Here is a 27,994-nt window from a genome sequence, read left to right as displayed (position 1 = left end):
GTATACATTTGATACTGATTTTTTTCATGTAGAAATATGTTTTTATAGTCATGATTTTTCTTCACTCATAATCATTTTACTAATATTTGTAGAAATTGTGCGCTAAATTGTTTCATTTCTCTTTTCAGGGAGAAATGACAACAGTTTGCAGCAATAATTTATTGACAACTTCCACTAACATCTTCCTCTAGAATTGGATGCTCCTGCTAACCTCTTAGCTCGAGATGAAACAGAGTCCAGCTTCAGCGTGTCATGGGACCCAGTCCAGGCAGAAATTGATGGCTACATCCTAACCTACAGTTCTTCTGAGGGCTCTAGTGAGGAAATCCCAGTCAGGTCTGACAGCACGTCTTACAGTCTGAATGGCCTGAGGCCAGGCGTCCTCTACACTGTGTACATCTGGGCCGTCAAGGGGAACAAAGCCAGCAAGAAGATCTCAACAAAAGCTGAGACAGGTCACAGATCTATGGTCTTCTGTTCAAATCCAAAGTACTTAATTGTCTGATTGACTAATGACAAATTTGAAGGAAGACCAGCCTGTCATCAACATCATAATAACCTAACATATTTCTCTGTCAAATCAGATGATACACAGATGGGTGACAAATTAAAGGAAAGACAACATACAGTGTCTCAAGTAGGGTATTAGAGTACTATGAGCCACTAGAAGAACTTCAATAATGATACACACAATAATGACTTTAAAAAATCTTCATGCTCTTCAAACTATTTAGTGAACCATGGTATCCATCTGTATGCATGTTTCACCACTCATTTATTCAGGTTTTTCATTAAATTTGTCACCCATCTATATCATCTTGTCTGCATCAGTAGTGTATTAATATCCTCCACTAACATCTTCCTCTAGAACTGGATGCTCCTGCTAATCTATTTGCCCAAGATGAGACAGAGTCCAGCTTCATTGTGTCATGGGATCCAGTCCTGGCAGAAATTGATGGCTACAGACTCACCTACAGCTCCTCTGAGGGCTCTAGTGGGGAAATCCCAGTAGGGCCTGACAGCACCTCTTACAGTCTGACTGGCCTGAGGCCAGGGGTCCTCTACACTGTGTACATCTGGGCCATCAAGGGGAACAAAGCCAGCAAGAAGATCTCAACACAAGCAGAGACAGGTGTCAAACATACATTTTTATGAAGCCAATTTACCTAATCAGTACATCCATTATTAATCCTTTAGATCTTCATGGACCCTATAATTATAGTTGGTTTGTCAAGACCAGTCAACTCCCTTGTAAACCCTAAAGAAAAATAGTGAACAGCTTATGTGGGTTACAAGAAGCAAAGCAGCCAAGACATCATTTCCCCAGTAACTTAGCTCAGCTCTTCCTGAGCAATCCCATCCAGCTCAGGGGTGAAATACCTCCAGCATGTCCTGGGACTATGTTGCAGGGATATTCCTTCCAACTAGCTCAATTAACTTTTCACTCAGTCAGGGAGACTGAAGTCAGCCAACATGTTGGGGAACCTCACCTCAGCCTCGTGTATCAACAATCTGATCATTTCAGTTATTACCAAACGTTTGTGACAAAGGTGAAGGCTGGATTAAAAACTTAGGAAACCCAGACCTTTGTCTCATTTATCCCTTCACTAGCATGATCTGGCATAATGTTAGCATTACTACAGCCAGTTCCCCTAACATTATTTCAGACTCCCATATTTCTTTCTATCACTTGTGTGCATAATCCTGAATCTGGCTTTATTCCTTGGGGTAGTTACAGACTCATCTAAATTAACAAGACAGCTTTTGCAGAAGAGGACAATTAAAGACCTGAAAGGACTCATTCTTCAGCTTGAGAATCCTCTTTAATGCTGGTCTCCATCTGTAGTTGAAACAACTTTTAACAGCTCAGCTGTCTGCAGCTGTCTGTATAACATTTGAGATTTGAAATTATTCTAGGCTGAGATACCACGCATTTTCAGCAAGCTCAGAAGGCCAAATATTATGAGCAATCTGAATTCTCCCTGCAACATTCAGATACACCAGCAGAATATCCAACTGTGACACAGCCAACATTTCTGAGTTTCTCCTGAATATCATAAATACCAGAATCCAAAGACATGTTTCAGAGCAAGTGCTGTGTCCAACATTATTTAGTCAGTACCTCTCAGTACCTCTCAACCTCAGGCACAAGCTCAGGCCCTATCTCTCCCAGTGTGGAGAAGATGCATGTTCAAGGAGTTACTTTTTTATTAATAATCCACATCATCAAAATGTGCTCTTAGCCTAACAGTTCTCAGCTCTTCCTTAACTGTCCCATGCCACCTTAGAATCTCTCCAACATGTCCTGGGCCTACTGAAAATTGATTCAAGAATCTCAGACCCTTTTCTCAGTTATACCATCATTAGCACCATCACTACCACCATGATACACCGATCAGCTACAGCATTTATTAACACCACTGACTGGTGAAGTGAATAACATTAATCATTTTGTGCTGGGAAACCTTGGTTACTTTAACACCACCCACCTAAACGTTGTAGATCAAGCACACCCCCCATGGCAACGACACTCTCCATTGGCAGGGGCCCTCCCCAGCAGGACAGTACTCCCACCACACCACAAAAACTGCTCAAAGAGGTCTCAAGGAACATGACAAAGAGCCCAAGGTCTTGACCTTGCCTCCAAACTCCCCAGATCTAAATCGGATCCAGCAAGAAGATCAGGCTCTTTCTCTCCCAGAGTGGACAAGATGTATGTTCATGGAGTCACTTTTTTTATGGTTGCAGTCCACATCATAAAAATGTGCTCTTTGCCCAACAAGATTTCCCCCAAGCTTCAGCATTTCTGGCTGAGCTACTAGGTTCACCCAGCCACAGGCCTGGCCCCCATGTTCCCAGCTGTGTCAGCTCTTGCTGTAACTATGATTCTGTACAGACCTAGGTGTTCCTCATAACCTTTTGGCCCAGGAAAGAGAATCTATGTTCAGTGTGCCATGAGACCAAATACAATCAGCAATCAATGGATATGGCCAGAGAGCTGATGAAAGCTCAAGTACAGAGACTTCTCTGAATCATCATGTCCTTTCCATCACCCACATGTATGATGGGACACACAGCTCTCAGGTTTCTGCATTTGATACTGACCTTTTTCATGTAGAATCTGTTTTTATAGTCAGGATATTTTCTCCATGACTCACAGTCATGATACTAATATTTGTAGAAAATGCATGGTAAACTGTTTCATTTCCATTTTCAGGGAGAAATGAAAACAGTTTGTATTAACAATTTAAATACCTCCACTAACATCTTCCTCTAGAATTGGATGCTCCTGCTAATCTCTTAGCTTGAGTCCAGATTTTTAGTTGGTAGTGTTAAAGCATTCCTTTTTCTTGAGATATGAATTCATCATCCAATTAAGATGCAAACAAGATGAAGTATAATGTTGATAAGATAAAAGTGCTGAGATCCTTTTGTTGTGGAAGTCTAGATTTCTGCATTCATCATATTGATACACGGGCAAAGCATCTATTTATCAGTTTATATGAGGAAATTAGTTTTCTCCAATCAAGGGTAGCTTTAGTCTGACATTTATATGAGCAAACAGAGAGAATTGCTGGTCTGTTAATTCTAATATCAACCATTAATTTCAAATCCACATAAGCTGAAACACACTACAACTAAACTGTACTGTACATCCTACTGTTTTTAGCAAGGCTGGGAGTTTGCAAAATAACATTTGGACAACATGCTAAGCAAAAGTAATAAGAAAGACATGCAGCCTGAATCTGGGTTGTTTTTAAAATAGTTTTGTTACTACAGTGGGCATCAAAAGGCTGTGCATGGCCCATAAGCACCACAGCTGTGGCACTGATTTTGCTGTGATTTTGGCATGGAGCTACCTTTCAGTAACAAGTTCCAGGTACCGTTGAACATTCGGACTTAAACAGGTTACTGCTCTATTACTCTTAAAAACAGGGACCTTAGTCTGCTACACATGGCCATAATTTGGGAGCATATTGGTTCTGCAGAGGCAGAAAGAGGTCACTCACTCAGAGCTGTATCATGCGTAGAACTACGGTAAATGCTGAAAATCAGCATTAGTTACAGCAAAGCATTGAATTTGTTTGTGGATACCTGCACTTGTGGGTTTATTGTACTTGTTTTATGTTTATGTGGCAGCACTAGATACACTGGTTTCACAGGGATCATGGTTGAAGTAATAAATAAAAATAAGAAATAAATAAATAAAATCTGGGTGATTCAATTCAGACAGAGAATTCTCAGGGACTTTTGCATCATGTTTGATGTTTTATGTAAATGTACAGCAGCTTGAGCCTCTGTAGTTATTTAGTGTACTCTTAAAAACAACCAGTGCTGTCAAAAACAGTAATTCAATTAAACTAGTCTACCACATCTCATTTTAAAAATCATGATGCTTTTGATCCATGCACACTAAAGGGCAATCCATAATTCTCATGTCATATAATGTTCAGCAATTTTCTTCCAAACTAAGAATTTATACTCAGACACACCAAAACTCCTGGTCTCACAAGAAATGCTTCCCACAGGCCAGGCCAGGTCACTGGGAATGCCTCATATCTCAGCGTGGGGTTAAAATAGCAGCTGCAGCACATGGTGAACGGGGTTAAAACAGGACTATCTTTGTGTGAGTCAGATGATCTGTAAAATCACCTGGGAGTGCTAAGTGAAAGCTGGATCTTTTTCAATTAGGCAACAAATGGCTAAGTTTTGGATTATAAACTTGTCTCGTCGTAACTCATTAGAAACCATTGCTGGCTACAGACCAACGCGGTGCTAGGTTCATAGGGAAGCCATTGTGTCAAGAGAGATCATCTGGGATACATTAAAGTCTGTGTTATTCCATTTGTGACTTTATTGGACCTAGTAACAAGCATCATTAATGTGTCAGGTAAAACTGTTTCAAACCAGCACTACTGTGTTTCACAGGCTTTTTCAGCAGCATTGCTTTCCACTAATGATACAGATGGTAGCACTAACTTTGTTACTCTTCACACTGTTTTCCCCCTATTACAATTCAATTACCAGAAAAGCTGCTTTCATTTTTTTCAGTGATAATAAAACTGACAAGTGGAGAACTCCCGAATAAAAACAGAAGGTATTGTTTTTAGTAGAAGAGCACCAAAAGTGTGACTCTTGATTTGAATTAATAATAGATTGTTTGGGCTGATTGCGCACCTCATGGTGACATACACTCCTTCTAATTTTCCGAACCATGGGAGATTCAGGCTCCCACTGTTACAGCAGGCATCTTTGTCTCACGCAAATTATTTCAGCGTCTGTTTCACGTCAAACCTCCAAAGAATTCAAATCAAGGAGAGGATAAGTGCCAGTTTATCTGTAGAGGCAAATTGTAACTCGGCAGGTGGACGATAGTCATCTCTGGTGTTGTGCTTCAGGTAGAGAGAGACTGAAAAGCTATGCTGTCAAATGCATTAATCTTGAGCTCCACATTTATGTTCATGAAGGGAATAAGAAGCGATGAATACTGCACTGCAAAGTTATCTTGGAAAATATTTGATTCTGGTTTGAGTATGAGAAAGGTTTGTACTCCAAAACTAAAATACACACAGAAATTATTAAAATGATTAAATATAAAAAACTCAAAAACATCTATTTCATTCACCCCCGTTTTAGTGAACATATAAGATGTATTAATAAAAAAATTAACCCTGATTTATGCTCTTGCCCACAGATATTGATGCCCCCAAGGACCTGAAGGCTACAGATGTGAAAATGGAGTCGGCATCTTTGACCTGGATTCCTCCTCTGGCTGACATCGATGGGTACATCCTCACCTACAGAGATGAGGAAGGCAACATGGAGGTAGTGAAGTTCACCACACACATTTTCTCACCCAAACACCACACCAAAAGGTATTTTGATGTAAAGATCATCTGTAAAACTAAAAAGGTTAACTGAAAACTTGCCAAGAATGGACCTTGGTGTGGAAAACTGAGTTTGACAGTATCAGCAGATGCAGAAAACATTTTACTCTAGGCCAAAGCCGTTCCAGTGCAGAGCGGCTTTAAGTGTCCTTTGACAAAAGAGAAATAATGAACTATACAAGCATGCACCTTCAACCTGGAAAACAGTTCTTTACTGTCTGAAAAAGGGATGAGACTAAAGATGCATGTTCAGTCTAAGCTAAGTAGAACACTGACCTCTTGTGGCCAAAAATAAAATTAATCTATTAGAAGTAATGTTAAGCACATGTTTGATGTGATTGATCTTTTCCTTGATACTTAAAGATAGGAGGGGAATAGAGGAGCCCATTTAATGCCTGCCTCTATTTGAAGCTTAAGGCAGTATCATCACTCATACAGTGAACTTGATCAAAGGCAATTTTAATCATATTAGGAGCATCATATTCTATATATTATATGAGACTATTGCTTTGTATTTTTGCTGAGTGCTCAGTGAGATTGATTTGTATTGGTTTGTGTGTTGTGGTCAGACTGTTGAAAAGCAGCTTGGAGCCAGTGAGAGCAGTTTTGCTGTATCTGGACTGGAAACGGGGAAGAAATACATCGTCACCATCATTGCCTACAGGGGCAACAAGAGGAGCAAGGTGGTTGAGACCATCTTTAAAACAGGTCCGCACACACTGCTTCAGACATTACTGTCCTCTCTAAAGCCATGCATAACATTTATGATGCTACTGGAAGTTATTTATGTTCACATAACATCCTTTTCCTTAGTTGGCCTCCTGTACCCCTTCCCTATGGACTGCATTCAGATCTTGAAGAATGGCAATAAGAAGAGTGGTATCTACACCATCTATATTAACAATGACCGCTCCAAACCAATTGAGGTCTACTGCGACATGGACACTGATGGAGGCGGCTGGCTGGTATGACTTATTGATAAACTGCACAGACCAAAATATGGTATTAACATGGTTAAACGTGGTTTCATAACACCTTTTTAATGATTATGCAAACAGAGTTTACACAAGTAGATATTAAAGAAACAATCCTCTGATTTTACTCATGAATTTTATTTTACTCATCTCGAGAAGAACTACTCAACCTGTCAAAACAGTTCTTTAATATCTTCTGTGGCAGGTGAAAACTGTGGAAAATAATCATGCTATTGAGTTCCACTACAGGAAATGCAGGATCCAGTGTTTGAAGCTTTACTGTAGAAGATATCTTAGCCTCTGCTGCTTCGTTTCCCCCAACTTTACAGAAGTATACTGCTAAATCTCTGGAGCAGCTCAGTAATGATAGTAACTGACAGTAACTGCTACTGTTATTTTAGAGGCAGAAATGGTAACCAACAATCCAAAGCACAGTCTGAAATGTTTGTGAAATGACTGTCACACCACTTGCTGCTTTCAGATGCTCCAGCGTCGTACCACTGGCAAACTGGACTTCATGAAACGCTGGAGGCAGTACATAGCAGGTTTTGGCGACATGAACGACGAGTTCTGGATTGGTAAGCACTTTCTGCAGACACTAAAACACGTATATATGAATAGTAATGGGGTGTTTCCTCTGTCCTTCACACCCTCCATTTGTCTGTTCCCGCAGGTCTGGATAAGATATATGAGCTCACCAACACTCCAACGCAATACGAGTTGCGGTTTGACTTGGGCCTGGGCTCAGAGAGGGCCTACGCTGTATATGACAATTTTAAGATCGCTCCCGTCAAACAGAAGTTCAAACTCACCATTGGCAAATATCGTGGGACAGCAGGTGGGTCTTTTGATCCTAAAGTCTTTGCCAGACTACAAGTGCAGCTTCCAGGGTGTATTTTCTCTCTGACACTTTACTCAAATAGGAGTTATAAGGAAGAAGAGAGGGCAGGGATAGCAATGAGACAGACAGACAGGGATGAGAATAAAGGGTTTTCAAGCACTAGACACTCCACCCATCATTCTGTGGGGTGCTGGGAAAGCAAATACACACCAGCAGTGGGTGGGATATTTGTTTCAGAAACTTATATTCAGTCAGTTGTAGACAGGAGCTATATAGGGAAGGTGGTATCTGAAGAGGGGAGGATTTTAGTGGGCTTTGAAGCCAGACAGATACAGACTCACAGCAAGTGGGATGCTGTGTCTTTCCACATACCACAGTGTGCTGAAACCACATATACTGTGGTGCTGTATCTCTCAGGTTTTGGCATTTTATTAATGTCTTCCATCAGGGAGCTCGACGGAATCTAAAGGAGAGAGAAGCTAAATAATGAAATATATTATTGGTAGAGGCACTCTGAACTGCATGAAATCTGTTCTGAGCATTTTAACTGTGCTAATTATTATTGTTGATGATCCCTAGGTGATGCTATGACCTACCACCAAGGCCGACCCTGGACTACTATTGATTCAGATAATGACATCGCCCTGGGTAACTGTGCCCTGACCCACCGTGGTGCCTGGTGGTACAAAAACTGTCACCTGGCCAACCTGAACGGCAAATGGGGAGACAATAGACACAGTTTGGTGAGTGAGTGGGGAGGCAGTTCTGCTTTGCTAAACTGTTGGATCGTGAATGTAAAATCTAATTATCTTGCATGAAGTGCACTGAATTCACCAGTGTGAGTTTAAAAGGGAGTTTTAAAAAGAACAAAATGTTAAAGGGCAGCTAGTAGAGCCGTTCATCCACTAATTGCAGAGTTGCTGGTTTGACCCTTCGCTTCTCCTGTCTAGATGGATCCTTGAACAAGACAGTGGGCCCGATTGCTTTTTTTCAATGGTTGGCACTTTTCATGGTTGTTCCCTGCCATCACAAACGATTCAACATTTAAATTCTTTGTCAAGGGCTTCACAGCATGCAAAATTCACTCTAAGTCTAAGTGCATTAAATCTTACTGTTGTAGTATTGTCTTTAACAGGTCTTGATGGTTTAACATAAAGGAGAAGGTATAGAAATTAACTCACTTTTCTGGTGTAGTATGCCTTCACACCAATAGGTGGCAGTAATAGTATTATGTTGTGACACATTTATACAAACCAAAGTTAGCAGTTTAAAGTCTTTGGATCTTGGAAATGAGGCTGTCAAACACCATGTCCTCACTGCATCCTTCATATTAAATGATTTTATAGTCCAACTTTGTATAAATATTTTATGTTTAAACCAACTTAATTGTAGCAAGATACACTGTAGACTTTTTGTCCAAACAATATTCATATTTCATAGTCATGAATAATAATGCAAGCATATGCTAAAACTGTTTTACCTTCAGTGTTTACCACTCTGAATCCCCCCTCAGCCCAAAATGAAAATACCTCTGCTAACTGATAATAGTTGCACACCTGCCCACCTACCTTCCTCACCACAAACTGCTTCTCCTGTTGGGATTGACAGCTGTTTAAAGGATACACGACAAACACAGCAAACCACCATGATCAAAAAATATATCATTGTTATTTGGGATCCTCTCAGCATCCTTACAGAAAGAGTGCTGGCCGGGAGGCTGTTCTCCAGTCAGCAATCAAAGACAACTTCACCCCAGCCCACTTCTAGTTGTTTTGTTTTGGGTTGTTGAGGTGAAGCAGAAATGGCCTGAATCCATCAGTGGTGATAAGAAAACACATTTCTCACATCAGCTATAAACCATAAGTGTTTTTTTACCAGGCTGATAGGGTAACAACAACAGTTATTATGTCTAAGGGAGACTGATACTAAGGCAAATGCTGGGGGATTTCTCTGCTCCTGTCGAGATTTCATCCATAATATTGCCGCTGCAGATGTCTCCTGCAATATTTGTCGGCGAAATGCAATATCAGTCAAAACAAGTTTGTACTCACATGAAATGAAGCCAGAGGCTGGTATTTATTAGTGTTTGTCATTCTGCCTGTCCGTCATGCCGCCTGCCTCCTCTGCGACTTCATGCCTCTGTCCTTTGTCTCTCATTTCCTTCACTACATCTCCTTCAAACCATTCTTTGTTTTCTGCCCTTTTCTCTGCACTTCTTTCCCTCTTTCCAATCTCTTCCTCTCTCAATCTGCTGTCCTACCATCAGGGAGTGAACTGGGAACCGTGGAAGGGCCACCTGATGTCCCTCGACTTCACAGAGATGAAGATCCGACCCGTGGGAGCCTTGTCCAGCAGGAAGAGGCGATCGTTGTTGGCCAGAGAGAAGAACAGAAACACAAACCTCCAGAAGAAATAGACAGGCACCTCCTTCTAAAACCACAGCAGCTGCCATCAGCCATGTTAACCTGCCATCACACTAGACTAGGATATGTCCTCTTATTAATGTGGCTTGGATCACCTGCTTTGGTGTTGTGACCACACAGGAAGTCCCATTGGTCTACATGCCTCTGTGTGTCTCAACACTTGGACAATATGCACACTTTTTGGGGGTGGAGGGGTCAAAGAGAGAAAAGTTCAAATGCAATAGTAACTTATTTGTCTACAGTCAGATTCATCAAATATCCCTTGGTTTAGTGTGATTGTGGGAGAGCAGCAAATACCAAACTGCCTTGGAGTTATTTTGAAGTGAACTAAAGTTGAATATTATGTGAGTTTATCGGCTAATAATGTATTTGTAATTTTAAAAACTCCTGTTTCACTGATTCTTGTAGAAACCTCAATAATAAGTCAGGAAACAGTAGATTCAAGTAAAATTAGAAAACCAAGAAATCCTATTTTTCTCCAATTACTGCATTCATTTTAACTTTTTTTTGACCTCAGGGCAGCAGCCCAGGTTATTTGTATTATATTTGTTAATTTCATGTTTTATGAAGAATTTGAGTAGCAACTTTCCCTGTGTATAGTAGTATTGTCATAATAACATAAATGTTAAAAAAAAAAAAAGTGAAAATGGTTTGTGTGTTTTGTCTTAGATCAACAATTAGCAAGTTAGTGCCCTGAGTTTATTGATTGTGAAGCTGGCTGGCTGTGACACATTAAACTGCCACTGTGCCTCAAAAAACTGTCACATCACATTAGTTCGTGTAGAACAAGCCAGAGAATAATAGTGGATGGCTGTCTGGAACCGCCATACTGCTCCTGCTTTACATTCAGATGACTGGGACAATGAATATCAATCAATGTGACGTGCCCATATCAAACATCAATGACAATGAAGTTTGTTTGCCCCACCCTCACGAACTTAACGACCAAAGTCTTGTTTTCAATCTGGAAAGCTGACAAAGGTTATTAATACTGCTATGACTCTGGCTTTATTACTTAATTGCATTTTTTTTACAGTTTCATTACAAACTCTGTTGGTTTATGTGACAAGAATGGAGCACATCAATCAACCTGCTAATCTGCCAGAACTGTTTTACAGTCCCTGCCCCTCATAAATTTTGCATTGCCTACATTTTTTTAAGCCTTCATGGGCCATAAGGTTTTATTCCATCCGCTCCTCAAAAAGTCTTTTCAAGGACAGAAATGAAGACCCTCACTAAGGGATTAAAAGCCTGTATATGACTTTTATTATTCTTTTTTTTTTTTTTTTTTTTTTACTAATTATTTTGTCAAACTGACATTATCACTGCTCATTCATATTCAAGCCACACATTCACACAATAACTAAATAAATAAATAAAGGTTTTGTTATATGAAGACATTGTCATTTTCCTTGGATAGCTAGAGCCTTAAGGAATAGGGGTTGAACAAAATAATTAATGAGGAAATGGTGCTTTCTTTTTTTCACTCCACAGATTTTAATGAAGAGCTGGTGCTTCCAAGACTGGATGTCTTACCACAGAAATGTAAGAAAAGATAGTTTATCTTCTCAGCACTACTGTGTTGCTCTATTACTTTATCACTGTATGTAGATACACAATACTGAGAGTTTACAAATGACAGTCTAAAAATATCCCTAGTCAGATCACCAGTTATTAGGATTCATCCTCTGAGGACCATGATTCCTGATAGTTGTCCAAGCATTTAAGTTTTGAACACAGTGGTGGCCTGAAAATATACAGACTATCAGCAGCCCTTAGGTCAGTGATCTACATCTCAGGGTCTCCTCACAGAGTGATGTCGCATTATTAATTTGACAAAATCATCTAACACAAGGTCAGCTTTCAACAGCATCACAGTGTTCACAAAGATGGAGGTTGCTCACTTTACAGTATTAATGATCTATTATGAAACTTGGAAGACACCTTACAGTACAACAGCTCATGAAATCGTCATAATAATATTAAGTGTTGAATTGGCTGATGAATATGTGAGTGCTGAAACTCTCCAAGGTTGATTTTCTCTGTTCAAAACTGCAGTGTTCTCACAGTACAAAACTTTTACATAATGAGTTGAGCAACAGCATTTGCAGGAACTGATGACTGTTTGCCGTCTGGTCTCTTAACAGTTTCCCAATTCTGTATCTCATAATCTGTAGACGGCAACAGCTCGCTGGCTGTCTGGGCAGGAACCATTTTCACACAGCTGCTAAATATGTATGGTAAGGATATAAACGGCACATTACACCATTTAAACACAAAAAGATACAGATATAAGATATGTTCTATTCAAACAACACTACACCACCTCAGGAAAGTCCCTCCTAACCCAAACGCCAAATAAAAAAGTAAAAAGCGACTATTTTTAAGTGTTCATTCAACCAAATCAAATAAGAGTGTGAGAAGCCTGCTGCCTAAAATTTGGCAGCAAATATTTCTAGCATAGCATTTCATTTCAACTTTGAAATGAAATGTCTCACAAAAGCTCATTGATGCGAAAGGCCTTTTCAGCCACAGTGATTGCAAATTACTTTAAGGAGATTGGTTCCTGCCACTGCTCTGCGAGGCAAGTGGTTTGCTCAGTGCCAGGATAAACAGTGAGGGAGAGAAAACGCAGTTTGGCCTTTCTCTCTCTCTCTCTTTATTTGTGCCTCTCCCCTGTCTTAGTATATACAGTATATAGTATGTCTGACTGTGTCACTCTGGTTGACGCTTACAGCGCGTGGATTCAGTGTGATGTATTTTTTCCATGACAGAGCTCAGTAGCAATGTAGCAACACTGGAGTGTTTGTTTTAGGGGGTGGAGTGTGAGCAGCTCATGGAAAGAAAGAAGAAGTAGAGAAGAGGTAATTTACAGACCCCCTAGTGGTCTGTGCTGGTATTGCAGGGAGAATGTGGAAGATTTTTGAAATGAAAAGGTGCATATACTCAATACTAAAACTTTTTACTTTTTTTTTTTTTTTTGCTTTTGTTTGACAGGAACAGCAGACAGGAAACAACAGGAGAAGTCCCCAGCTGGTATCAAAGCATGGACTTGGTATGCACATTAAATATTCAGCTATCAGTACTGATATGATTTGATATTTGTATTGATAATGGTTTTTTGTTGGCTCTGTCACATCTTTATTTAAATCCATGGTTTCAGTGAGCAGAGGAAGTATTTGACATGCATCTTCAAGCCACCTGTTCCTCAGCAATCACTTTTAGCAGTGTTTGTTGATGTTTGTGAAGGCTGTAGATTTACCTGTTACTAAATTGCATTTCTGTCAAGACAATGCCAAGAACAACAGATGACTTTTTTATTTTCCAGACTTATTTAACAGGCTAAGTTATGGGAATATATCTGTTTTCATTACATACTTATCATGTTTAGACACAGGGATACTCATCAACGTCAAGCACTCACAAATGGTTGCGAAATCACTGAGCTACAGTGTTAAAACTCCTGTCATCACATTGATTGTTGTTTACAATTCGTCACACCTTGGCCAAGCGCGTCACTGATAAAAAAGCATTTTGTCAGGGAGTCGGATACACCAACTGATCAAATACAAAATGCCTGATGTTTTTTTGCCTGTGACAGTGAAAATAATGACAAGTTGTGGAAGATCATTCTCAAAGACACATCCCAAGGCCTTAAAGATTGAAATAAACAAACATGTTGTTTACAAGCTGAGATTTAAGTTATGCTAATACTGTGACAACACTGAACATCTCACGCAGGTTAAAAATCAGGATCGTTAATATTGTCAAAGATGAATTGTTCCTCAAGCCAAACTGATTACTTGCATCAAAGACTGCTCCGCTACGGCCATCAAAACGATGATGAAAATTACATGTTCATGAAGATCACTAGAGGCAGAAGTGCTTATTAATTGCATTGCCTCTGCAGCCCTCAGATTTGTGTGTTTACATAGTTTATACCATCAGAAACCTTCCTCCTCCACTCTTATTTATGTAAAATGTTGCTGTTCAGAACCATGCACAGCAGATGTCGTGCTGTATGTGAATGCACCACAAACTAATGCTGCCCTTTGCCGTTTGTTGTTGTTGTTTTTTTTTCTCACATTTCACAGCTGGGCCATTTTCACAGTTCCTGTGGTCCCGTGGTATCGACACCGTACTAACCACAGTGAATGAAGAGGTCCTATATATGACATGTTCACACGTAAATATAATGACTTCATGGCAAAACTCAAAGTCTCTGTTAACTTCAATTTATATTGGAAATTGGAGATGAAAATCCACAAAGATAGAAAAATACTTTATTTCTCTCCTTGTCATCTTCCACATTGTGCTCTCCTTTATCATTGTATCTCTATATGTCAGGATAAATTATGCATGCAGAGCTACCAACACAGCCCAGCCAGGCACATAATTAAAAAAAAAAGAATCACCTCAGCATCTTTTCAACAGTGGAACAACAAAAACATGTCCTAAATATACAATGTCATGCATAATTGGATGGGATCAAAAAAGTGGTGGTATTGTATAGAAAACTATTCAGGGAGGCAGATCTGCTGTTCAAACAGCAGATCCTCCCACCTCCTCTCCCTCTGATCACCACAAACTGACAAAGGGAAAAAGAAAAACATATACTTCTTATATTCCCTACCTTTTGACTCCTTCAGCTGATTTACATAGTCCCTAGAAAATAAAGTGTGATATGTTCAAAGCGATGGAAGTCAAAACACATTGAAGCTCAACATCACAAATACTGCCTAACAGGTGTCGAGAAGGAAAGCACGAACGGTGTGAACATGTTAACAGAAAACAAAGTGATATCATATACATATACTGCAACCAACACTTCATCATAACATACGTGCATTTATAGCACAGTGGCTGTCAAAACAGCCACGATACCATTTGATGGGTTTGAAAAACTGATAATGAAGATCAGTAACTCATGGTCAGCTGGTAACTGAATGCAGCCGGGAGGCAAATGAGATGGAATGAATTAAAGGATTATTAGCATTCATGTGTGAATTATTGAATGTGTTTAGTAGAAACAGAGAACCATAATTTTCCTCCAGCTGAAAGTAAGGGATTCTGGTATACTGTGGAAGCCAAATATCAATAATCACATGAGGTGTTATTTTCAACCATCCTACACATCTTAAGGTCACTGATCAGTCAGTTTTGTTTTAGTTCTTTCAGCTTGAGACTCCCTGCTGTGACTCGCTGCCTCAGCATCTCAGGTTGGAAAGTCAGATTAATGCTCTGAATATCCAAAACTCACTTAGACATGAAAGCCTTTTTGCAGTTTAAAGGAATAGTTTGACATTTTGGGAAATACACTTATTCACTCTCTTGCCAAGAACTAGTTCAAGAATGATACCATTCTTATGCCTGTATGCTAAATACAAAGCTGAAGCCAGCAGCTTGTTTACTTAGCTTAGCACAAAGACTGGAAACGGTAGGAAACAGCTAGACTGGCTCTGTATGAAGCTAACAAATCTGCCTACCAGCACCTTTAAAACTCACAGATTATCATGTCATATCTTATTAGTTTGATCTGCACTAAAATGTACTAAAAAGAATTAAAATCTCAATTTGTTGTGTTACACGAGGTAATGTGTAAGACTACTTCCTGGAGTCTGGCAACTGTTACAACACATAGCCTATAAAACAGGTTTTTGCAGATGAAACAAACAAAACAGAATTTCAGTAATTACTGGTTGTTTTGTTTACTATCAGACAGAAGCAGACTAGCTGTATCCCCTTGTTTCCAGTCTTTGTGCTAAGCTAACAAGCTGCAGGCCCCAGCTAGATATTCATCTTACAGATATGATCATTCTTCACATCTAGTTTGAAGTATTTCCCATAATGTCAGACTATTCCTTTAATCTTTCTTTTATCTGCTCATTTGCTCTGTTTTATGGTGTGGATGCAGTCAGCAGCTACTAATGATAAGAAACTGACTGTAAATTCCTCTGTGACAAATACAAACCACAATGACATGTTCAGCCAACCCCCGAAGATGCTGATAATGTTATTTCTTGGGAAACCTTTCAGTTTTGGCGGTAGCGGTGATTAGTCATCATGCATTGCTACTAAGACTTTTTTTTTCTTGCTTTTTTCACAGCACAAGTGTCAAGTTAAGCCAAACATGTACAGTTTCTCTCAGTGAACATGGAGTGGAAAAGACAAACCCCACTCTCCACATGGGAATGTATCTGTCTGAGCAGTAATGAAATGAGTGGGGCCTGTTTTCCCAGCAGCACTTGAGCAAGAACATCAACTTAGTGCCATTGTAAACTAATGCATAAAGATGATCATACTGCTGAGATGCTTCTGCTTAATTGGGCTTTGAGATGTCATAGACTTAAAAAATAAAATGAGCCTTCAGGCACAATCCACTCAGCACCCAAATCATTTGATTATTTCAAGGTTTCTTTTCCTCTTGAATATTTCAAGAATATGTTAAGTTAAATAAGTTCAAAAATTCACTTTGAATGCTCTTTGAATATCTTGATTTTTTTTTTACCACTTAACTTTTAGTTATATTCACATTGCATAATTGAAGAGTTTGACTTACAGTTCTAATAAATTATCATTGTGTTTGTTTCTTAGCTGAATGTAATTATAATGCCACTGTGTTTACAAACATTACTGATGTGAACAAACCTGAGCCTGTATTTATCAAACTTAAAAAAATACACTTAACAGTGCTCTAAATAGACAAATTAAAAACTTAGACGCTTTTATCAAGCAGCTTTCTTCCACTTATAGTGAAGTGTAAAACTAACCCTTAAGAGCAGCTCTCAGCTGGTCAAATGATTAATAACAATGAACTATGCGACAAATAGAACAACACAATAATTTGTGGCATTGTTCATTCTTTATTATGTTTTCTAAAAAGACATCCATAATTTTATTTTAAAAAATTAAATTTTATTTGCGCCAATGGAAACCAGAAGAAAAACAAACTAGAGCAGGACAGAAATTCTGCTCCTAGTATACATCAGAGAAATTAGTAGCACTTTGACAAGTGCACATAGTGAAGATGCATGAACATTGACTATAAACATCAATGCCAGAGTAATTTGTGTTGTTGAAAAAGAGATGCAGCATCCTATTAATGTTCAAAGAGAGTTTTTAAGTTACTTTTATAGCTCACTTATATCCGTAATTTCCATAAATACAGGCCCAGAAAACATTAATGACTTTGATGTAGCTGTTTTCTAGTGTTATAGCAGTGAAATACCAATCAGCCAATTTGGGAAGGACCACAGATTCTGATTTTCCTTTTATTCTTTTAGGTGGTTTCCCTTACCTTTTGTAAATGAATTGTGCCTTTAAGGCTGACTTGACCTGAATACTGGAACACTCTCAAAAACCAAAAAGTAGAAGTTCCTCTCCTGTGCGCTAAATTGGGTCAAATTAAGCAAATAAACGAAAGAAGTTATAGCTTGCATTCTGTGAGTTTAACCTTTTGGTTGTCAGTGCATTTTCCCTTGGAAAGTGAGAGTGAATCACTGTTCTACACTGCAGCCTGAATGTGAAAAGTAGGCAGTATTACAGCCATCTGAACACTGGGCAGACCTTAAATTGGCTCCCTCTCCCAAATACAGATGCAATGAATTTCACATGGGAGCGCTAAGAACAAAGTGCTCTCAATAACACTGTGGTTCTCTCTGTTTCACACACACATACACACACACACACCCTCTCTCTCTAACCCACTCACACACTCATTTGCAGGTATATATATGCTCCTGTCTGCATATTTCTTACTTTATGTACAACACACCAAAGCTGAGACCAAAGGCTGTAAACAATGTCATAAAATCTCCACATAATGACATCATGTGAATACAAACTGACAATAATCTGTACATTTGACATATTTCAAACAAATCTGTGCCCATTACAATGTGAAGTCCTTCCCATCAATTTAAACAAAGTCCTCAGCCTCCTTCGAGTCTAAGATGCTCTGACTTTTGCACTTCTGTGATGCTCCGCTGCACCGACTGGCCCAGGATCAGCAGTCTCAAAAATAAAAATGCATTCCTTACACCATAGCCAGGGCAACCCTGTCAGGTGTCATCGGCCCCGTCTTTACAGAGATCCACAGGTCCTCAGTGTTGGCCGAATTCTTTTTCTTCTTCGTCTCCGACCTTGCGGTTGCCATGGCGTCTCCACAGCAGCAGCAGCAACAGCAGCCGTTGGCATGGCGACAGCAGCAGCAGTGACAGCACACCACCAAAGTGGTGAGGAGGACTAGCAGGGGAAGAGTTAGGAGGACCACCAGGCAGACTGTGTTGTAGACCCCCTGGTTGTGTTTGTCTGTAGCAAAGCTCCAAATCTGGTTGAAAAAATCCCGAATGCTGTCTGTTGTCCCATCCATGGCTTTACGATATGGAGCTGTGACTCCTTTTTAATTGAGTCTGTGTGGCAGTTGTAAAGTTTTAACAAATCCTTTAGAGAGTTGTGGAGTTTATAAGACACTAAACGTGCATAGCAGACTGAAAATAATTAATATGTGGTGTTGATTTGACTTAAAAGTTTTTACGTAGTCTGACCACAGTTGTAAGATGTGAAGTCAAATAAAACATCCACCAATCCAACAAGTTGTCAGGTCAGATATCTCTTGTGATTCCACAGTGAACTTTCATGTGCTTGCCCTCTGCTCATGGAGATCTGCATTTAGATAGTTGCCCTGAGATGCAGCACTATCTGATGAGGCTTGTGTATGTGCTCAGGCTTGTGTTGTTTATATCAAATGGAGACACACTCGAAGCTGAATTCGTGGATGCCTCCTTCCCCTGAAGTGTCCTTTAAGGGAGGCCAGAGCATTTTTTTGTAAACAAATCCAGAAGACCAAAAGCTCTCTTGTTTATAACAAGGTTTTCTTTGAAATCTCTCACTTGTGATGATTCCGATCTCGAGGGAAAAGCCGAAATCTGCACTTGAGCCAAGTTTGTTTACGCCACTTGACATTCCACTTATTGTTTTCTGGCTCTTTGTCCTCTCCAGTCGTCTCTTGTCCTCCCGCACTTTGGCTCTGGGTGTAGTTTAATCCAACTGCAAAGAGGTGGTTCAATTTGGGTGTGTCTGTGGAATAAAAAATAAGAGAGAGAGAGAACTTGAATGTGGACAGAAATTTGGTTTCCGGCAGACAGCTTGTCCTTTACCTCCCTCTTTCCTTTCCCTGCCTCCCATCCATCTTTCTGTCGCTGTCTTTAACATCTCTACTCCCGCTCTCCCCCTCTTGTCAATGTCAGCTTCATTTTTTTTTTTTTTTCGGCTCTCCCCTCATTAATACTGCAGAGGAGTCATTCAGGATTCAGGGCAGATCTCTCTCTAAGAGTCCCACTGTGGAGGGGGGGGTGCAAAGAGAGGGAGGGAGAGAGAAAGAGAGACAGGGGGAGAAATGGAGGGAGATTGTGTCTGAGGGAAGGAGAGACAGAGACAGAGGTAACCAATCTTTCTAAGAGTCCCGCTGAGACGGAGAGTGTGACAGAGTGTCAGGAAAAAAAAAGAGAGGAGGGAGAGAGGTAAGGCTGGAGAGAGACCTGCTGAAGGAGGTTCATCTGAATATATCCAGCTAATGGCTCCCATTGGAGGCGATAGTTGGGATGTGGCCTAAAGTTTTCATAAATGTCTGATTGTAACATTTTCCTCCGGTCTCGGATCAAATCTCCTCATAACAGCTCTCCTGGAGAGGAAACCATAAGGTGAGGTACTTTGGCTGGTGAAGTAGGTCTGCAACAGGATATCCACTCAAAAAATAAAAAATAATATTGTTCCTTTTTTCCTTTTTTCTCTGACAATAGAGACTGTTTGATCAAGTGTGAGGCCTTGAGGTGACATCTTTATTTAAATGGTATTAAAAAACTATGGTTTTCCAAATGTTTCAAGCACTATTTGACTCAAGTATGTCCCTTCGTGTTTCAATAGCTCACAGCTACAGAGCTTCTTTATATTCTAGTTGCAGGAGCAAGAAAAAAAATCATCTCACATTCGGCTGCTTCTTAGGCAGAGAGAGAGGAAGATGCACCTGCAATTGGAGAGCAAATAGATTCGGCATGGCTGTCGCTGTGCATTGCGTCTCATGTGTGAAATTGGTTTACCCGCAAACAGCCTGCTAACCCCCCCGCGCTCATTTCCTCAACAGGAAGCTGAGCGTCTAAAGCTAAGTAGCAAGAGTCACCTGAAACGTCAAAGCGAGATTTCAGAAACAGCTGTCTCATCTCTTAACACTGGGCTTATCTAAAATAAATCACCACATTTGAAGATGTGCTCGTTAACTTATTTTCACATTAAAGTAAAAAAAACAAAAAACAAAATGGGCTTCATGAACCTTGAGAGGACGTGTGTTTTTGGATTTCAGGTGAAAGCTGGCCTCTTAATCTTTTAATCTATACATCACAGACCCATGGTTTTACTATCTGGGATAAGGGGTCACAAGATTAACCTGAGAGGTCGCAAGATGATTAAAAGGAAAAAGCAAATATATTCCTGCTACACAAGACTCTGTCCATTTTTCTATTAATATGTTTTTTCTTGTAAATTACTTGATTCATTTTACCTCTTCAGGTGTTTCTAAGTTTATATACAAGAAACCAACAGACTTCACTGTTTTATACCAACAGGAAATAATGCAACACATACACTGTGCAAAAGCAATCGAACTGCAAGTTTGTGACTCAAACTGCCGGTTACACTCAGCCAGATGATTTCCCAAAAAGTCAGGCCATATTTGAAATTTTCTCTGCTTTATGCCTGATTTCAGTTTTTTTTTAAATAAAAAAATAAAAAATTAGCATTACTTATGATATATACATGAAGCAGGGGCTCCACCAACCGTTCATCCATCCATCCTGATACACCAAAAACTATAGTCACGTAACAGCAGTGGATGGAAACATGCATTAATTCCTATTTTCTTTTGCCACTTGTTGTAAAAAATTCTGTTAAAATTTACATTTCTTTGGATGGAAACTCAACTGTAAGCTGCACTGAAGATTGTGCCCGCTGTGTCACTGATTATTTTCTCTGCTGTAGGTGCGTGTTGTTGTTGTGATGAGCTTGGCTGGGCTGCAGCTACCCTTACGTGCACTCTGATCCCTCTCACATTATGAAAACGCTGTCAACATGACAAACCAGAGTCACTGAACAATAAGTCTGTCGGAAAGAGGCAAAGACCAGGACCAACACAGAGGTGTGATCTAGCTGTAAGAAAGATGTGACTTAACAATGTATCACTGTTGAAGCCACTAAATGGAATGGATAAGTCACTCAGTGTTATGATAATTATATGTGAAATGTAGAAAAGTATCTTAGGTCATTGATGTTAGAACATAATTTTGTCTTAAATATATCCTCACAGATAAAGATCAGTCAAAACAGTTATTTACTGCATTAAAATAGACAGTTTTTATATAGTAACTGTTTTCATGACACATGACTGAACTTAGTTAGGTTAGTTTGTGATTTAAGAAAGATAAGAAGTCATTCATACAGAGCATATAGCCAGGTTTTTACAAAAGATGGACACAGCTGATTTAAATGAGGCCCCAGGCTTTAAATATGTCCTTGCTTCATGTTATCTCTCTGAGATGCCTTTCTAAGACTCTCACTGGATACTTTACTTTCTCATGACATTGTGCTCTCCTGGAGCCATTCATATACAGGAAAAGGCCATTTCTGGGCCACACAAAGCCAGGAAGGGTCTGAGAAAAAAATGTTATGATTGCACTCAGCCAGCCCCTGCTGCTTTTTAAGGAACATTTGCGACCTAAAATATCAAGTTGTGACAGAGGGTGAGGCAGGAATCTTTAATGCCTTGCCCCCAGCACGAGTTCAGTGCAGAACAGTCGTCAGGCTTTATTAATACACAGTACTTGGACATGTACAGTTTGACATGAGGCAGCCAATGAACAATTAAAGCTGTAGTCGTGTAGTGTTTTTTCGCAGAAAACATAAGATATCTTAGATCACTAAGTGAAGCCGTCTCGCACAGGTGGCTACAGGCCTGCTGGTAATCTGGAGAAGCATAGTTCTCCACAATGAGCAAGAGCAAGTGCACAAGCCCATTACAGTTCAGACTTGCATCAACTCGATCTTGAGTGGAGTGAAACGAGCAAAGTGGAAGTCATTCTTTCAGTAAGAGCTGGAGGACAGTCTCTCAAATGAAACAAAAAATCTATTTTTGCAAAGGTCCATTGAGCAGAGCAATAGAGAATTATTCTGTTTTGACCCAATGTAGAGATTCTAATAAATAACAATGTTAAACCTTTTCTTCTCTCAAAGTGAAATTTAAATTAGTTGGTTTATTTTAAGAAAATAATATGAAGAGTAAGCTATAATGAGTCTCTGTAGCACTCAAAGACAGGAAAAGACTCATCAGATTATCGTTGTAACTTGTCAAACATCCTGTCAAATCTAACCACTGCCAAAACAACATTTTTTTGTAAAAGGAGTCTGCCACAGTAGCAGCAATTTTACCTCTGTTTTCCCTGAGTAACACAACAAAAAGCATCAACGGCTCATATGAACCACTCAGAACAATTTCAAGTATTTCAACTTGCTGGCAATCAAGATCTCTTTGAAAGTGGGCACCTTACCCTGAAGGCACTTGTGAAGTGGCAGGTCAGGTCTTCCCTCATGTCTAATCCAGTCAGCTGCTCAAACATCTGTTGTTTCTGTTTTGGCATCTGGCTTCTTCGCTCTGTTCTGGTCCCCCTCACCCAGACATCTTGACAAGACTTCACTTTCTGTTCCTGTTTCCCTCCCTACCCCTTGTTTCCCGTCCTCCTCCTCCTCCTTCTTCTCTCTCTCTCTCTTTGAGTGTGTGTGTGTGTGTGTATTTTGGTCGCAACGTCACTGCACCCTGCCCACTTTGTGTAAGAATGGGCCCTCTGTTTGCGCTTATGTGTTTCCTGTATGGAGTGATGGATTCTTGTGGTTGCTTTACTGTACTCACACAAGCACTGAGTGATGTCAGACAGAAACAAAGTTAGGGAACTGAATGCAAAAATAAAATCATAAGAAGCCTTTTGTAAATGTTTCTCACAACAATTGCCACATGTAGGATGTTAACAGCAAAGCTCCCCTACATGCACTGATCTGAGAGCCTTGCAACACCAGAATAAGTTACAGCATTTTACATAATAAATTACATCATAAACAAATAAAAGTTAAAAGTGTGCGTCAAAGTGTTGTGAGTACCCCAGGTGAAAGACTCAGATGCAAACAAGATATGAAAGAGTGAGGTCATGTGAAGTGCATGCACACACACACACACACACACACACACACATGCATGCTTACTGTGCCTGTGGCATTGTGGTCAATACCCTTTCAGTTCAGTCAAGCAAAAGAGGATTTTTATTCAAGTAGGAATAAAGGAGGGAAAAAAGCCCTCTGCTGGCATTAAATAGCTGCCGTGATGTACTCTCCTGTCCTGAAAGAGGGAAGCTGTGAGTTATTATGTTTGTGTGTGCTCGCATACAGCGTTGTGCATGCTTTTGAACATACAGTGCGCCTGATGCATGAACTCAAAAAGTAGGTCTGCACAGTCAAGTCACATAACCATGATAGAGTCTTTAATTCAATTCTTCTAATTCAGCTACTCAAGATTTTAGAAAATATATAAAATTTGGACCTTGTTTTTTTTTTTATAATAATGAGCTAGATATCTCACTTCTGATGCCCTTTAAGCTGGGTAATGGTGTTGAAAATATCAAAATGTTTAACAGGAATACTGATACTTAAAAGCAAAAAATGGACATGATTTACCACAGCTACAGTAGATGGAAACATTGTGTCTTAAACCCACGAAGATGCAGTGTTTTCCCTTTTTTTTCTTCCTCTTCTTTTTTATAGCTACAGGGCATGGTTACATGAAAATTGATGAGGCAAGCCTCGCCATGTCTGCAGGTGTGTCTGAGCCATCCTAGACAAATAGCAACCAGCCACCCACTCACACACACATACACAGACACACGTGCAGCCAAGCACAGAGGGTGCTGTCTGACTGGCAGGGTGTGTAGTGCTACACAGTGAAACTATATCCCAGCTGCTGTTGAGGCACTACAGTGTCCACTCACCTCGAGCAAGTGTTGATTAATGACCTCAGAGCAGCAGCACTTTCCCTGATGGAAATACTTCTTTACAGTAGTTTATGTGAAATAAATTTCACTATAAGTTCCATTTACTGCATTTGATTGCTGCTGCCGACATACCTGCACGTGGAAGTCATCTTTTTCATTGTGTGGCTCTGCTTTATGCACAGATCAAACCATGGAAACCTGGAGGAGTCATGTGAAAAACTTAGATTTGATCTGTTTTTTATCATGGGGATTTTCTTTTCCTTTTTCTTTTTTGTCATTTCCTTGCTGGAGACTGCATTTTGTCGTCATATTATAAAGAACCCCATTATCCCTTCCCTTCCCTCCAAGGGAACCTTATGTTCGACTTACACTGCAGTGACCCTAGTATGTGATTCATTTCCTCCATGGAAACCTGCCTTCCCATTTATACTGCATTGACCCTGTGCTGTAATGGGCGTAGCTCCCATCTGGTTTATAGAAACTTCATTCTCAGTTGAGCTCACCTACAAGGGAAAGCTCAGACAATATATCCCTTTATACAGCTCAAGTCTATGGCTGAACAAATTGCAGGAAAGACTGCTGAGCTCACGCCGGATCACTGATCATACAACCATGATAGCAAAAAAGTGACTGTGACATTACCAGTAGCATTAAGTAAAGCCTCATAGAATTACTGGACTGTGCAAAAGGGCATTACAAATCACTACGACCCACTGGTCCTGCCAACACACACTGAAATATGTGTGAGAATGAAACCAACACTGTGCACTCTGTGAGCTTTTGAATGTGAGCGCTAATGAAAAGTGACTAAAGGGTTGCTGTAGTGGAATCTGACAAGTGTCCAGAAATAGTCTGCTAATAAAACCAGTCCCCCCCAAAGGCAAACCTTGGCTGTGATTCAGTCCTGTAAAATGTTTTGGCCCAGCGCTGTGAAAACAGGCAGAGAGCAAGACGAGGAAAGCCATGATTAGTCTATATAAGGAATTGCATCTTGCTCTCAAGAAAAGCCATCGCTGAAGAGCAATTGGTTGGCATGTAAACTTAAGGCTTTCACAGGGGCACCTAATTGCACATTCCAGCTATGAGGTCAGCCAGTGCTATTTTAACATTTAATTATGTAATAATCTCATAGTTATCATATGACATGAGCTGTTGCTGAGGCTAAATGTTATGTTAAACTTTTTTTTTTGGCTTGTGAGGAACTTGCATAAATACATAAAAAGCGATGCTGTCAGCTTGCAGTAAAGGAAGTATTTTTTAGTGGGGACTTTCTAAGTTCTTCTTTGCTCCCCAGAATTTCCAAATACAGAGTGAGCAAAATGAAACATCGTGGGAATCAAAACTCAGTCAAGTTTGCCAACATTTTGGGCTATCATGAATATTTGTGTTTAAAATAGTTAGGGGAAAAAATGGGACAAAAAAGAGATGACTAATTGAAAAACTATGTGGATAGAAAAAATGATTCATATTCAAACAGGACATGGACCATAGACATGTGGGTAAATACAATTATTTGCTTTCTTGGGTGAGAGATAAACTAGGAGATCAATACCACTCTCATTTCTGAAGCTGCAGCCAGCAGGCTGTTAGCTTACTTTAGCACAAAAACCTTGAAAAAGGGGGAAATAGATAAAGATAACAAACTCTGCCTAAAAACTCATATTAACACGTATTTAATTTGTTTAATCAGCACAAAAACCAAAGTGTAAAAACCCTGTTTAAAAAAGACAATGTGCCAGACTGTTTCTTGGACAAGGCCAGTTACCAGGCAACTAGCTACGACCTCAGGAGGGTACTGCTCCCAGCCAATAAATATTTTTGCCACATAACCCCATGTAAAACACTGAGCTGCTGTTTCTACACTGTGGTTTTTGTGTGGAGTTAACAAATAGGTGCCTGTCAGTGGATTTCAGTTAACTTTTGGACTAAGCTAAGCTGTATCTGGTCTTTTCGCTAAGCTAAGCTAACCATCTGCTGGCTCCAGTTTCATATTTAGCTTGCAGACATGAGAGTGGAATCAATCTTCTCTTGGCAAGAAAGCAAACAAGTCAATTTCCCAAAATATCAAACTCTTTAGACAGCTTTACTTCCATAGAGGAGATGAAAATCTGCCTCCGTCAGTCAAATCAGGGGATTGAACTGAGGAGTGGTCGCTTTCACTGCTGGCGTCAATCTCCTCATCTGACACTAAATAAAAACTTTTTTCCCCCAAAAGTCAAACTATTCCTTAAGATCTGGTCACTCCAACATAATAAATGCTGTGTCATTATCTCTCCCAGACAGAGGTTGGCTCTTGTTTCCTACAAATAGAAATGACTGATGGACAGTGGCATGACCTTATGTGGTCACAACAAGAAGTACAAGAATGGACTTCCTTTTTTTGTTTGTTGTGTCTTTGAACTTGAATGCAGTGTCACAGCAGTTTGAATAAAGACAATAAGAAATGATTTGGACTGAGGCATATTCTTATTTGATACTGCAGGATCTTGTTGACACTGCAAGCAAGTCCAATTAGAAATTTTCAGCAGTGAGAAAAAAAAAGAGAACAACTTTTCTTTTGAAATTCAATTTGTATCAGCAAGACAGTAATTAAATCTTATGCTTGCATTAAACTCCTCACTGTGTCCCATTTTCCCTTCTCCTCTCACCTGTTAACAATTTCACTCAGAGCATCTTAAGTGAACATTAATTTACATAAAGAAAACCTGACTACAGAAATGTGTTTTTGAATTTCTGAGCACTTTCTGTTGGTGCTGACCATCATGTGCTCATTTTCACACAGCATGGTATTTTAAAAATGTTTCCCAACAGCCTTGAGGTAGAAATGTCTCATCTCAAACCATGTGATGCTTTAACTTGCGTTCAACAGTGGTGATTATGCACATGTATGAGTAACTGTGACTTGTGTAACTGAGGTTAAGATGATGAGATAAACCTTTTCATGTTTCTGTCAGAGCGTTTTTTTCCCATCAAACGGTAGACATTTCTGGCATTCTTTAATATTCCCTGGTCCTTAAATACAAATGTTGTCCAAAAGTGTTACTCTTATGCCATTACAGTATGATTTCCTTTCAGTTCTATTCAATTCAAACAGTGCATTGATGCTTGCGTGTGTGAATTGAATTAAGGCTGAAATGCACTCTCAAATGGCAATTGTACACACACGTACACAAACATGTACTATATTTTGCATTATGTCTTCTGCAAAACATTGCTGTCCAAAGTCTTCAGCATGTGACATTACTTTTCCTGTAGGTGATGTGATAAAGTACAGAACAAGCTCTCTGCTGAGCTTGTCCCTCCGGTCACTGTAGCCCCCAAGAGACACTTTCATATGTGTGTCAGCTCTCATATCTGAAAGGCTCCTGAGGACTTCTGTGTAGTTCAGCTAATGCAGGGAGCATTAGAGCCCTGCTGGCACACAGCAAAAAATCAAACTCCATTTCCTATTTGGCCTTAAATCATGAATAGAAAATGGTAAAGCATCTCTTTGGAGGAGGAAACAGAAATTGGAGACATACTCAGCGGTGGAAGAGGTACTTACATCCTGTACTGTAAAAGTACCAGTACAAAAATGTAAAAATAATCAAGTCTTTCATTTGATTCCCACTTAATTTACAATGTACAATGTACAAAATGTATTAAAGTATGACATGAAAAAGTACTCTCATTATGCAGGAAATGGTCCCTTTGATTGATAGGCTACATTAGTTTATAGGACATTATTAGATTGCTAATAATTATGCGTCAGTGTTTAAGTAATATTTTGGAGTTAGTTTTATCTACT

At 39.7% G+C, this 27,994-nt stretch overlaps 2 protein-coding genes across 7 annotated transcripts in view; one reads left to right on the top strand and one right to left on the bottom strand.

Moving 5' to 3' along the window:
• tnn (tenascin N) overlaps positions 1-11,522 on the top strand; it is a 52,620-nt gene extending 41,098 nt beyond the window's left edge. For 2 of the 6 annotated variants that reach the window (XM_051070036.1, XM_051070034.1), the window contains exons 12-20: positions 192-455; positions 869-1,132; positions 5,696-5,826; positions 6,458-6,596; positions 6,702-6,853; positions 7,344-7,440; positions 7,536-7,700; positions 8,283-8,446; positions 9,970-11,522. In XM_051070036.1, coding sequence (XP_050925993.1) covers positions 192-455; positions 869-1,132; positions 5,696-5,826; positions 6,458-6,596; positions 6,702-6,853; positions 7,344-7,440; positions 7,536-7,700; positions 8,283-8,446; positions 9,970-10,119 — 1,526 coding nt within the window. In that variant the 3' untranslated portion in view covers positions 10,120-11,522. The remainder of the gene's footprint in view (positions 1-191; positions 456-868; positions 1,133-5,695; positions 5,827-6,457; positions 6,597-6,701; positions 6,854-7,343; positions 7,441-7,535; positions 7,701-8,282; positions 8,447-9,969) is intronic. The other 4 variants (XM_051070038.1, XM_051070035.1, XM_051070039.1 and 1 more) reach the window with 2 other exon arrangements.
• Positions 11,523-14,395: 2,873 nt separating this feature from the next.
• On the bottom strand, positions 14,396-22,942 carry LOC108883485 (uncharacterized protein KIAA0040). Its single transcript, XM_018676687.2, has 2 exons — positions 22,720-22,942; positions 14,396-19,204 (listed from the first exon to the last, which is right to left on the bottom strand). The coding sequence occupies exon 2, from the start codon at positions 18,495-18,497 to the stop codon at positions 18,162-18,164; it is 336 nt and encodes a 111-aa protein (XP_018532203.1). The 5' UTR covers positions 18,498-19,204; positions 22,720-22,942; the 3' UTR covers positions 14,396-18,161.
• Positions 22,943-27,994: the final 5,052 nt, after the last annotated feature.

Source organism: Lates calcarifer, linkage group LG4 (genome assembly GCF_001640805.2).
Source record: "Lates calcarifer isolate ASB-BC8 linkage group LG4, TLL_Latcal_v3, whole genome shotgun sequence".
NCBI classification, from domain to species: Eukaryota; Metazoa; Chordata; class Actinopteri; family Centropomidae; genus Lates; species Lates calcarifer.
Note: the sequence above shows the minus strand (reverse complement) of the source record. Positions and strands in the feature narration are given on the sequence as shown.